At 20.1% G+C, this 15000-nt stretch overlaps 3 protein-coding genes across 3 annotated transcripts in view; 1 reads left to right on the top strand and 2 right to left on the bottom strand.

The window, feature by feature from the left end:
- PRSY57_0702700 (serine/threonine protein kinase, putative) overlaps positions 1-2287 on the top strand; it is a gene marked incomplete at both ends in the record, with an annotated part of 4728 nt that extends 2441 nt beyond the window's left edge. The window contains one exon of the mRNA XM_020114643.1: positions 1-2287. This exon is cut by the window's left edge and continues 2441 nt beyond it. Within this exon, the coding sequence (XP_019970600.1) occupies positions 1-2287 (2287 nt within the window).
- A 765-nt stretch (positions 2288-3052) lies between these two features.
- Positions 3053-6004, bottom strand: PRSY57_0702600 (phosphoinositide-binding protein, putative; the record flags this gene model as incomplete). The annotated part of the gene is made up of 1 exon (XM_012906691.2): positions 3053-6004. One exon carries the CDS (start codon positions 6002-6004, stop codon positions 3053-3055), a length of 2952 nt encoding a protein of 983 aa, XP_012762145.2.
- Positions 6005-7434: 1430 nt separating this feature from the next.
- On the bottom strand, positions 7435-13149 carry PRSY57_0702500 (putative membrane protein; the record flags this gene model as incomplete). The annotated part of the gene is made up of 1 exon (XM_012906690.2): positions 7435-13149. One exon carries the CDS (start codon positions 13147-13149, stop codon positions 7435-7437), a length of 5715 nt encoding a protein of 1904 aa, XP_012762144.2.
- Between the last annotated feature and the right edge of the window lie 1851 nt (positions 13150-15000).

Here is a 15000-nt window from a genome sequence, read left to right as displayed (position 1 = left end):
TTGTGTAGATAGGAATAAAAATTTATGTGCACATATAAATAATACGAATAATCATGTAACCAATCTTGGTTTGATTAAAAAAGTTGAGGGAGATGAAAAAAAAGGGAAAGGGGAGTTCTTTACAGATATAACATGTGCCGAAAGGTGTGATGTGATATCAAGATATAAAGAGGATAATAAAAATAAGGATATAATAAGAATAAATACAACTCATTTGAATATTAATGTAAAAAGGGATTGTATTATAAATAGCAAGACCGAAATAATGTTTAGGGTACATTGTGAGAAATATACAAAAAAAAAAAGGAGTAGCAATAATATGATGAAAGATATTAATATAAAGAATGATTTAACTAATATTATATATGTAGATGATAAAGACAAAATAGGACATGATGAAGATCAGGTATGTAAAATGAATGAAGATTTTAAGGAAAAGCATAAAATAATGAAGGATTTTCTGAAATTGGTGGATTTTTCAAAAGATAATAATGAATATAAGGATGTTCATTATGATGAAGATAATAATGGTAATTATAATGAATATAAGGATGTTCATTATGATGAAGATAATAATGGTAATTATAATGAAGATAAGAATGGTAATTATAATGAATATAAGAATGTACATTATAATCACTTATTAAGGAGAGAAAAACAATTCATAGAATATTTAAAAAACTGTGATGATATTAAAAATAATTACGATATGATTACATTAATAAAAGACAATACATTTAATTTTGTTTACAAATGTTATGATAAAAAGAGGAATAGATATGTTGCTATAAAATGTGTAAATAAAGAAAAGCAATTATCTATTATGAGTTATAGTACTTATGTTAATATATATAAAATTATACAAAGGATTAATAATGAGAATGTAGTAAAAATATATGATTTATTAGAAAATAAATTACATTTTTTTATTGTTATGGAGTTATGTGAAGGTATTGATTTAGTAGATTATGTGTCTAAGGAAAATATTTCTTTTGAGAAAACTAAGAGTATTATATGTCAGCTATTGAATGGAATATATGCTTTACATTCTAATTATGTTATTCACCGTGATATCAAATTAGATAACTTAATGTTTAAGGATAAGAATTTAGAAACATTAGTAATCGTAGATTTTGACATGAGTGTGTATATGTATAACGATTCTGAAACGAGTACAAGATATCATACATGTGGAACGCAAAATATGAATACAATATATCCAATCTGTGGCACAGATAATATGAATGAATTATATGAACTTAATGACATTCGAGATAAGCATATGAACCTGTTAAGAAGTTTGACGAAAGAGCAATTTTATGAGGAAAAATTTATAAATATGAACACAGTACAAATAAAAGGACTGAATGATAACATTAGAGATGAGAATGATTATTATATAATGAATAAGCATCATCATCATCATCACCATCACCATCACCATCACCATCATCATAATAATAATAATAACAATGTTGTGTGTGAAAAATTGGGGGGACAAAATTACCATGCTATGATGGGTAAGAAATATGAACTTTCTGAATATCCAAAAGACACAAATTTTGAAAAGGATAATTTAATTATAAATAATATATATTCAAATAAGACATATAAAAACAAAAATGATAAAAATAATGTGATGAAGATGATACCCTTTTCTGAAAATTATATGAAAGGAAATAAGAATAATAAGAAAACAACGTCACTGAATTATAAGTATATAAATTCTATAGGTAGAAATTTATGTGCTTGTACAGGAAATACAGAAAAGACTTTTATTAATGATGGAGAAAAAGTTATATATAATGATTTAATAATAGGAACTAAAGAATATATGTCACCATATTGTTTAAAAGGTATATATAGTATAAGAACAGATATCTATAGTATAGGAGTAACTATATATTTAATACTTTTTAAAAATTTCCCATATTTATTTGATGAAATTAGTATAAGAAAATGGGAACATTTTGTTATTACCAAAAATAAAAATATTCTTATTCCATTCTCCTTCTTATTTCATAATATTAATTGTTCTTATTTTATTAAATTAATGGATATATACTTAATAAATAATAATATATACTTTAGTAAAAATAGTTATTTATTAGATAACAAATTCAACGAATTAGAAAAAATAGAAAACATCAAATTTGATTTTAAGCAATTCAAAATTAATGTTAACAATATTTATTTGATACAAATATTGAAGAAATCTTTATCTCTCGAAATAAATGAGCAGTACACTAATGTTTCGGAAATTCTGGAGAATAAATTTTTTACATAACAAAAAAGTAAAATATATATATATATATATATATATATATATATATATATGATGACATTTTATTTTTTTTTAAATTAATATTATATATATACTTTTACATAAAAATGTACACACACACATATATTATATACTTATATATATTTATTGATATTTAATTATTTTCCTATTTAAAAATTCAAAATTTTTTTTTTTTTCTTGTTTTATATATTTTAGTGTCATATTTTTCTCTTTATATATATATATATGTATATGTATTAATTATTGATTTTTTTTGTTGTCATTTTTTTTGGTAAATCTTTACTCTTATTTTTTAGTATATTTATAATTTTTTTTGTAAAATTTTTTTTTTGGTGTTTTTTTGAGTATACAAAAAATTTCCATCATGCTTATTTACTATTTTAACATATTAACATGTTAATATTTTTAAATATATATAAACACATAAATATATATATATATATATATATATATATATATATATATTATACTATTTAGTAAAAAAACACATTACATAAAAATGTTGATGGTATAAAAATATTAAAATACAATTTTTTATTATCCTCAAGGATAAAAACAACATTATGTTAAAAAAAAAAAAAAAAACAAAACAAAACAAAAAAAATGAAATCAAAAAATCCAAGGGGTTATTATCATTGATAAATTGATAAGGGGTAAATATTTTAATATTTTCACAAAAAAAATTAAAAATATATAAATAAATAAATAAATATATACATATATTCGTGGATGTTCTTGTTCTGTATTTTATCTAAATGCCGATATTAAATCTTCATCCTCTTCATCACTCACATAAACAATATTATTTTTAACATCATTATTGTGAATATGCTTCATATCGTTAATATTTACATTATGCACATTATCAAGTTTGTAATTATTATATGGTACATCATCTGTAGTAGTATAACTATAATTTATATCATGAGTATCTTTTTTCATATATATATTATTTTCGGTAGGAACTTTGGGATATGATGAATATTTATCCATATTACTTTCATATGAATAATTTTCATATATACTACTAAGACTATTTTTATAAGAATACGTTCCATGTGTATATTTAGCACCTTGTGTATTGTCATAATAATAAGATGTCTTTTCGTTACATACGTTAGAATTTGGTACATTTCCATATATAATATTTTCACTAGAGGAGTTATTATATGGTATATTATCTTGACTAGCATTATTATATATCATACTGTTTTGTTTGGTGTAATCATATGGTATATTATCTTGACTAGCATTATTATATATCATACTGTTTTGTTTGGTGTTATCATATGGTATATTATCTTGACTAGAATTATTATATATTACACTTTTTTTTTGTTTTGTATTATCATATCTTATGTTATCTCTTCCCATATTATCATATACGATTTTGCCCTTATTGATATCAAGCGAAGCACTAGACTCATAATACGGATATGCACGTTTATCATCAAATTGAACACCTTCCTCATAATAACTAAATTTATTTTCCTTTTCATTATTAGATATATTATTAGTAAGTACACATACATCTAAATTGGTTACATCGGTTTTATAATCCTTAATAATGTAATTATTTTCACTTTTGTGATCATAAAAAATATTAGTTTTTACATCATTATAACTATCAACTTTTTGTGTTTCCTTATAATTAATAATATTTTTTTTATAACTAGAAGTATCATAAACATCATATTCATGTTTTTTATTTGTTTCTTCTATTAAATTATCAATGGATATAGCATCACTGTGATCACTATTGATGACATCCTTATCTGTATTATCGCTATCATTAAAATTGAAGTTGTTTTGTGTATTTATATGATTGTTATAATAGAATTCATTTTTGTTTAATCCAGAATTTGAATGTTTATTATTATCTTTTAATTTATAATTTTTTTTAGGTTTCCATATTTTAAGATGTTCCATGTCATTTTTCCATATTTTTACATTTCCTCCATTACCTCCGGATAATAAAAATTCTGACTTGTTCAGGTATTTCAAAAAGTGCACACCATTAGTATGTCCATGAAAAGAAGAGATGATTATACCGTTTGTTATAGACCATAAAATGATTGCATCTTCATATCCTGCATAAAGGATTTTTTTTTCTTTATTTACGCATAATGATAGAACATTATTATCGTAGAGTGATGGTGGTATGTATAATGCGGATATATTATTATCAACAATAACTTTGGTAATAACAATTTTTTGTTCATCATCATTACAAGATGGGTTATTGTTATAATGTATATTATGTACATTATGTACATTATTTATATTATAATATATTTTTTTGTCATGTTGGTCATTTTTTTGATGTTTTTTATACATTTGTGTATCTTCAGTTATATAATTATCTTTATGCATATCATAATTATTACCATTTTGTGAATGATTATATGATGAATAAGTACCACTAGATGGATTACCATAAAAAGAATTATCAGAATTTATATTATCAATATATGGAGTTGTGACCTTGAATTTATTATCATATATATTGTATGAGTCAACATAACTTTTGGCCTTCATATTGGTATGCACATTTTTTTGTACGTTGTCATCATATTTTATTTTATCCATATTGTCTACATTTTTATAACTTTTTGTTTCATTAAGATAATGATAATTATAACATGCAATAACATTCTCGTATCCAACAAATAGATATTTATCCGTATTTGTAAAACAATTAATTTTAATACCGTTTTTTATTTTTTTTGTATCTATATATATGGGTGGGTTAGTAGACATATTATAAACAAAGAATAAGGATGAATCTGTACCTATAATAATATTATTATATGCTAATAAATGACATGTGGTAATTTTATCTTTATCTAATCTTTTATTACATCTACCCCCACTTAATATTTTATACTTATCATTTAAATTTATTAATCTAAAAGCATTATCATATCCACATGTACAGAATAAATCATCATTAAACTGCATCATTTTTAATATAGTATCATGATGACAAGTAATATTTTTAATATATGTTAATGTAAAGGATTCTATATTAATTTTATATATATGTATTTTCCCATCATCTCCTGAAATGATAGCTTGATTATTTTTTTCAGAACAAACAATATTCCTAGCTTTATATATAGTTTGTTCTTTATAGGTTTCAACAAAGCTTGACGTTAAATCATTATTATAAGAAAAAACTTTAATTTCTCCTATCATGTCTGGTTCAATAATAGACCATAATTTCCCTAGTTTACTTAAATTACTTTTATCTTCATAAACACAAATAAGAAAATTATATTTTTCATTAATATATAAATCACTTAATGAATACTTTTGTGTACCTATATTATTTATTAATTTGGTTTTCACAATATCTATAGATAAATTTATTTTATCATAAAATAAAAGGAAATTTAAAAATATTGCACAACATCTTATATCTGGTCTCATAAATAAATTCTGGATATAACTATTTAATATTCTCTTACGATAACTTATATACTCATTATTCTTATAAGACATTAATTTTTTTTTAGGTAAATTTGGTAAAGCTGAAAAACCTAAATGTAATAATTCACAATTTAATTCTTCAAATTCGCTATATCTTTTATTTATCTCATATTTCAGTTCATTATATTCAACTAATATAACATAATAAATTTTTTCATTCTTATATTCCACACGGTTTATATGAATGTCAAACTTTTCTAAGTCCATAATGTAACTCTTTTAAAAGAATAGAAAAATATGTATATATCTTAGAAATATAAACGATAATTAATAAATAGCTTATCAATATGTATATTATTAATATATATATATATATATATATATTACTTTTATTTTAAAATATATATATATATATATATATATATATATATATATATTTATTTATTTATATTTATTTATTTAAAATAATAACTATATATTTTAATATCAATATTTCAAACATGATTAATCATCTTAATATAATATGTACTTTCACATATTAACCAAAAAAAAAATTAAAATAAAAAATATAATAAAATATAATATAATAAAATATAATAAAATAAAATGCATATAATTGCAATAAATCTTTAAATAATTATATATATATATATATATATAATATATATTATCCAACAAATTAAATATCATTTAGAAAAAATAAGGGAAAATATATATATATATATATAAACAATATATTTTATATTCATAATATACTTGAATATATTTATTACTATACATAAAATAAAATAAATATTTACATTTTATGCGGAGGGCATATTTTTTTTTTGTATACTTTTATATATCATTATATAATATACAAATATTATAATAATATGAAAATATATATTATAAACATATTATATTATTATGTGTATTTTTATTTAATATATTGAAATATTATATATATATATATATATATATATATATATTTTTAAATGTGAAATATATAAAATATGTATTATATAAAAATATTCTTTTTTCCTTTTTGCAACAAAAAAAAAAAAAAAAAAAAAAAATTGACTTTTTAATAAACAGCCAAAATGAATAATTAAGAATAATTTGTGTTGAAAAAAAAAAAATAAATAAATAAATAAATCTATTAAATGATAGGATAAGTTTTTGAATATTTTATTATTGTTACATAGATATATACATATATTTACAATATACCTTTTAAAATATTTTTATATGTTATATATTATAACTAAAAAATATAGGGAATATTATATATATATATATATATATTTATATATGTTAATTATTTATTTGTTTGGACAATTTTAGGAGAACACATACAAAATGTTGTTGACACAATTACAAGTAAATAGAAAAAATTATAAAAAAATAAATCACATGGGATATTATAAAAAAAAAAAAAATAATGTGTGTTATTACAAGTGTATATGTACACATTAAAAGAACAAAATGAAGTAAATATTGAATAAAAAAAAAAAAAATAAAATAAAATAATAGGGGTGATTATACTGATTGTGTATTATATACTTTAATGTTTTTCTCAAATGAAAACATTTCTGAAACAATATATATATATATATATATATAGATATATATATATATATATATATATATATATATATAGATATATAGGTATTTATTTATATCCTTAAGATACCCTTTAACGATACATTTTTCATTTATTTTTTTTTATTTTTTTTTCTGTTATTTTTTTTGTTGCTTTTATTCTTGTTGGTTTCATTCTGGTGAACATTAGTTGTTTCTGTTGTATCAAAATTTTGTTTTTTTTCATTATCTTCATTTTTGTCTACATTCTCTTGGTTCTTTACTTCATTTTCTAAAACTTTAATTTCGTTATTTCGAAATGTATTTATATCTTGATTCTGTATTTGTGATTTTCCTAACATTTCTGGTGTTTCTACCTCATTATTAAGGACTAGCGTGTGTAAATCTGGTTTGTGAACTTTTGCAGATTCTTTTATATCATTTTTTTCATGTTCATTATTTTTATATTCTTCCAGTGGTTCTTTTATTATTGTATTTTGTTCTTTATCATCTTTTCTATTTTTTTCAAATTGATCGTTTATTTTATTTTCTGAATTTATAGAAATATGTTTATCAATATTAATATCTCCATTAATTTTGTTACTATAATATTGTAATTCTTCCTGTTTACTGTTATTTTGTTCATCTTTTGAAGAATATATATCTTTTCCTTCTTTCTTAATATCATTACTTTTGGTAAGTTCTATTTGTATTACTTCTTCTTTATTTACTTCTATAATTTCTGTTTCTTGTTTTTTATATTCATAGAATGGTTCGATGATTTCAGTATCTTGCTTTATATATGCATTGGTAGGTTCAATAACATCTTGGAATTCTTCTATCTGTTCTATCTGTTCATTTTTTTTATTTAATAAATTAATATCCTCATTTATATCTTGTTCAAGTGGTTCTTTATGTTCTTTAAAATCGTGTGTTTCATTCTCTTTATTATTGTTTTTTTTTTCGTCTACACATTTGTCGTCATTCTTATTTTCTTCTTTTTCAGTTATGACAAAGGAGGACATCTTAAAGCTGTTACTAAATAGTGGTATTTTCCATTCATTTTTTACACCATCATTTAATGACTTGGGACGTTTCTCATTTTTTACATCATCATTTAATAACTTGAGACGTTTCTCATTTTTTACACCATCATTTAATAACTTGAGACGTTTCTCATTTTTTACATCATCATTTTGTTTTTCGTCATTTTTTACACCAACATTTTCTTTTTCGTCATTTTTTACATCAACATTTTTTACACCAACATTTTCTTTTTCGTCATTTTTAACATCAACATTTTCTTTTTCTTCTATATTGTTTACATTCGTTTTCATGAAATCTCCCTCCTTAGTCATAAAAACATCCTCCTTTAATACTTTAAATTTTGGTTTTTCAAATAAATGGTCATTCCTACTTTCATATAACATCTTTGTTACATTTTTAAGATGGTTCAAATTTTCATCTTTTGTTTGAGTAGAGCATATTTTTTTATTATTTACAAAATCATTAAAACATATATTTTCACCGTCATTTATAATATTTGAATTCCTTGTTGAATTAAAGTTATTTAATGTTACATTATTTATTTGTACCAATTCTGTATTTTTAATTTTTTCTAAATTATAAGTTTTTTCATTTGGAATTATACTAGATATATTATCCATAATACTCTTGTTATTAGAAAAGGCATCCTTGTTTTGATGAATATCTTTAACTTTATCATTAATATTATGATCATAATTATTGTTTAAGAGTTCCTTTTTTCCTATGTGTTGTTTGTTTTCATTTAACAATTTATTATCTTCAATTATATGATTAGCATTATTGCTACATACCTTATTATTATTATTATTATTATTATTATTATTATTATTATTATTACTATTATTACCAATTGTGTTATGGTTATGTTCTATTTTTTTGGAGGGACTTATCATTCTATCATCACTTATATAAAAATTATCCTCAACATGTTTCATGATTTTTAATCCGTCCGATGTGTTTGTCGTATTATATTCTTTATTCATATGTTCATCTTCATTATTATTATTTTTTGAGGTTAAGCTATATTTCTTTTGTACATCAGAATTTTCATTTTTTTTAATATTGAAGGAAGAGTTTGAAGGTACTTTCTCTTGTGTAGTACTATTATTACTATTGTTGTCGTTGTTATTAATATTATTATTATTATGTTTTTTTTTGTCATCATATTTTGTAATTATATTGTTTGAAGATTTTTCTTTTCTTAGATTTTCAAAGAAATATTTTCTCTGTTTAAAAATAGTGTTTGAGTTAGTTTCATATATATTTTGATTATTTGTATTTACTTCAATGGATACATTAGCTTTATTATTTGATGATACTACATTTCCATTAGTATGTTTTTTTTCTGTTGCTTTATCTATATTAAGGTTATCTTTAAAAGAGTCCTTTGTTAAATTATCCTTATTTGCAGATTTAATATGATTTATATTTTTCACATTATCACCATTATTATAATTATTATTATTATTATTATTGTGTATATTATTCATATTATTATTATTATTATTATTGTGTATATTATTCATATTATTATCTTTGATAATATTATCCTTTTGAGAGGTACCCCCATTAAGAGGATCTTGTATATTATTATCGTTGTGTTCATTATAATTATCTTCATTATTATTATTATTATTATTTATATTTACCCTTATAGGTATATTTTTATTTTCCTGTTCTACAAGATTTGTTTTATCGACTTGTAAATTATCTTGATTTTTTTCGTAAATTTTTTCTGTGTGATCATATTCACTTTTTTTCATATTTAGAAATGTTGTAAAATTATTTGAAATAATTGAATTAGACAATATATTTTTTTCTTTCTGTTCATTTTTTTGATGAACTTCATCAATAGATATATTTTCCATATAGCTTTTATTAACAGAATGTTTGAATTCTTCAATATCTTTTTTGTCTAGTCTTTTCCAATATGGTTCAGAATTAAATGTTTTTATTTTTTTTGTGTTTTTATTATTTTGTTGTTTTTGTTCTTTATAAATATCATCTTTGTGTTCTTTGATATTTAAGAATGTATTATTTGAAAAGAAAATATTTTTTGTTGAAGGTGAACTAGTTAAATGGTCATATGTATTACTTTTGTTATTATTATTATTATTATTATCATTATTATCATTATTATTGTTGTTGTAATTTTTATTTTGTTGTTCTTTGTTATCTCTATTAGATGTTACATTATTTGTAAAATTTAGAAAGAATGGAAATTTTTGAGAATACTCCATTTTTTTATTTTTTTCTTCCAAATATTTTGTTGCTTCTTGTAAAGGGTTTGTAAATATATTTGAATTAGTATGTTCATTATTAATTTCTTTATCTTGACTTTTTTTCATAGTTTGTATATCCTTTTCTTTTATATTTTTTTCTTCATTAAATATATTATTATTTTGAAATATATCCTTTTCTATGAATGTTTTACTATTTAATAAATTGGTAGTATTAAAATTATGACAATTATTTATTTTATCAAAAACATGATGTTTATTCAAGGATGTATCTATATTATGTTCCTTCTCTTTTGATGTTACCAAAAAATTATTCTTATTAATATTATCTTTTGCTTGTTCGGTTTTTATGTTGATCTGATTTTTCATATTATCCATGTTATCATTTTTACTTTTGATGGTATCATTCTTACTTTTGATGGTATCATTCTTACTTTTGATGGTATCATTTTTACTTTTGATGGTATCATTCTTACTTTTGATGTTATCATTTTTACTTTTGATGCTATCATTTTTACTTTTGATGCTATCCTTTTTAATTTCCATGTTATCACCTTTACTTTTGACGTCATCCTTCTTAATTTCCATGTTATCATCTTTACTTTTGATGCTATCCTTCTTAATTTCCATGTTATCATCTTTACTTTTGATGTCATCCTTCTTAATTTCCATGTTATCATCTTTACTTTTGATGCTATCCTTCTTAATTTCCATGTTATCATTTTTACTTTTGATATCCATTATTTGTTGATCTTGTTTATTTTTTAAAAAAACTGAAAATATATCCTTTTGCATTTTTTTTGTATCTTCATTAATATTTAAGTTATTATTTGTATGGGTGATAAAATCATTACCGTGTTGTATATTTTTTTTTATGTTCAAATCTTCGATTTGATTTTCTTCCTTCTTCTCCTGTTGAATTTCTTCATTTAGATTTGTAACATAATTATTTATTTGTTCTTGTTTGGTTATATCATACGTGAGACCAATTTTGTAATTTTCTATTTTTATTTTTTCTTCTGTTTTATTTTGATTTTCTTTTTGTAGGGGCATGGTAATAATATTTGTGTACAAATTATTAAGCGTAAAATTATTTTCCATAATTTCATTGGCTTGATTATTTTTAGTATCCTTTTTGATGTTGTCTTTCCTTTGAACATTTATATTTTTTTCTATAAAGTTTTCAATAATACAATTTTCTTCATTATTACTGGATAAGGATGTGTTCAGGACATTATTTTTCTTAAGATTTTCTTCTTTTTGTTTTATGACCATGAGAGGTTTTTCTTCCTTTTCGTACATATTAACATAAGTATCTTTATTAATAGATTTATTCATATTATTACTATTTAATATAAATGAGGCTGTATTATCTGATGATAATGGATTTGTTTTATTAAATAAATTATCATCTTGTAATTCTGTGGTATTCATTTTGTTCTTGCTGACATGATAATTGTTCTGATGAAGGTTTGGATTGTTATAATATACTTGTGTAAGCTCATTATTATTATTATTATTATAATTATTATTATTATTATTATTATTATTATTATTATTATTATTATTATTATCATTCCTTTTGTTGTTATTGTCAACAATTTCTTTGTTCTGGTTGTTTTTTCTATGATCATTTTGAATCATGTTATAACTTTTGTCATTACTATTGCTGCTTTTTTTATTCTGGTCATAATTTTTATTTTCTTTTTCTTTTTTTTTTTCATATTTGTTTATACTGGAGTGTATAAAACTCAAATCTTGTTGCATACTGTTTGATGACATGGAATGATTTACGTTCTTTTTATTTGTTTTTACATTTAACATATTAATATTACTTGTGTTAATTAATTTTGATTTATCATATCCTTCATAGTTATTGTTGCTACTTTTGTCTTGTATATATTTTGCATATATTTCATCATCACTAGAATAGTCTGTTTTTTTTTCTATGCATATATATTTTTTATTTTTATAATGAGTTAAATAATATTTGTATTCTTTATTACATGTGTTTAGCTGATTCTTTTCTAAATCGATTTGTAATGATAAAAGTTTTCCTTCATTTTTTTTGTCCTTTTCTTCATTTGTATTATCTATAGCAATTTTTAATTCCTTTAGTTGCTTTTCTATATATCCTTTTTTTTTTTTTTTTAAACATGTATATGTTATACTTACAAATAATTCCATTACGAGTAAAGGGAACGTAGAATATAATACTGTCGAAAGAAACGCATGCTCAAAAACTTTAGATATATATTCTATATATATAATATTATAAAAACACAGGCTAATACTTGTTAATACTAAGCTTAATATTAATATATATAATACGAGAGATTTAATTGTATTAACTATAAGACCATAAAGAGAAACCACACATAATATTAAAAACACGACAAATAATAATATATTATTATACATATATAATAATATACACAAAACTGTTTTTATTCCTAACACAAAAACTAAAAAGGTAAAAGTTATTCTAGACCAATCTCTTTGTTTGTTAAAAAGAAAACGATTGTTTTCTGCAACCTCTATATCGTATTTATTCTTCTCCATATCTTTTTTTTAATATAAAACAAAGGAAGGGTACTAAAACTTCTGAATTAAAAAAAAAAAAAAAAGGGGGATTCTTAAATAAATAAAAAATATATATATAATAATTAAGTTCAAGAGAGTAAGTATCTAAATGTAATATAAAACATAAATATATAAATATATAAATTTATATATATATATATATGTATGTGTGGTAAAGGTATAGTATGAATAAAAAGATTTACATATATGTATTTTTTTTTTTTTTTTAGATTTTAATATATTTTAAAAAATAGATAATATAAAATATATTTACCAACATATATAACCAATTAGAGAATTGATCGTGATATGTTTTTTAAGATATAAATATAAACATATAAAATAAATAATATATATATATATATATATGTGTATTTTATTTTTTATATTTTATTAATTTGTTCTTTTTATTCTTTTATGCAATGTTTAAACATGAAACGTAAAAAGAAAAAAAAAAATTTCATCATATATAAATAAATACTATATATATATATATGAGAAAAAAAGAAAATGTTTTTTAAGAAATGATGCTTCAGCATGTAAATTTATTTTATTTTATTTTACTCTTGTGTTTCCAAATAAAATAAATATTTTATTGAGTGGCAATATATATGTATTTATTTTTTTAAGAGAGGAAAAAATAAAATAAAAAAAGATAAAACATAATAAATAAATAAATAAATAAATAAATAAATAAATAAATAAAAGACCGAAATATAAACATATAGTCAAATTATTCTAAATCTAAAAAATTGGTATTCCAAAGAAAAGAAAAAATAAATAAATAAATAAACAAACAAATATGTTAAAATGTTTTATGTGGAATTTTTATATAATTGTGTTATATATTATTTTTATATATTATCATAGTTAAGATATATTCAATTTAAAATATATATATATACATATATATATATATTATATGTTTGTATGCACAAAACGGATATTTTTAGGACTAGGATTTTATATAAACATATATTTTATATTTTTCTTAAATGGTAATTTTATTTTATTATTATTTTTATTTTTGTTTTTTTTAAAAATAATAAAGAATAAAAAATTTTTGAAATAGTACTTTATTATATATATATATATTATATCATATTTATATATATATATATTTTTTTTTTATTTTTATAAAAAGTGCATTTAGTCGGGTTACAAAAATGATATATTTTATTTCCTCTATGAATATAAAAGCATAAAGTGGTTTTAAATATATAATTATTATAATTATTCATTTAACAAAAAAAGAAATAAAGATAAAAAAAAAAAAAAAAAAGAAAAAGCACAAACACAAACACAAACACAAACACACATCATATATATATTATATATATATATATATGTATAATATTTTTTGAATATCTTATATTATACATATGTACATAATAATATATATCCCTTTTTATGATCAATTAAATCAAATATAATAGATTTAAGTACACATTTATCTGTATATAGATATGTTTATAATATTTATTTTATCTGAATACCATCTGTAATATATTTAAGAGTCGTTTTTTTAAATATGTACTTGTTTATATATATTTTATAAATGGTTTTAAAATAACACACTTTATTTAAAACTATGCCATATATAATTCGCAATGAATTATATATAAATATATTTATTTAGAAAAGAGAGAAAAAAAAACAAAAAAAAAGAAAAAAAAAAAACGAAAATGTCCTTATATTAAAAATAATTATTCAAATAGGAAAATAAATATATGTTATTTCGTAATAATATAAATATATGTTGTGTGAACATACAATTTTTTTATAGAATTCATTTATATATATTATAAACATTATATCCATATAAAAAAA

Source organism: Plasmodium reichenowi, chromosome 7, assembly GCF_001601855.1.
Source record: "Plasmodium reichenowi strain SY57 chromosome 7, whole genome shotgun sequence".
In the NCBI taxonomy this organism is placed as follows: Eukaryota; Apicomplexa; class Aconoidasida; order Haemosporida; family Plasmodiidae; genus Plasmodium; species Plasmodium reichenowi.
The sequence above is the reverse complement of the archived record's forward strand: the minus strand, read 5'-3'. Positions and strand labels throughout refer to the sequence as shown.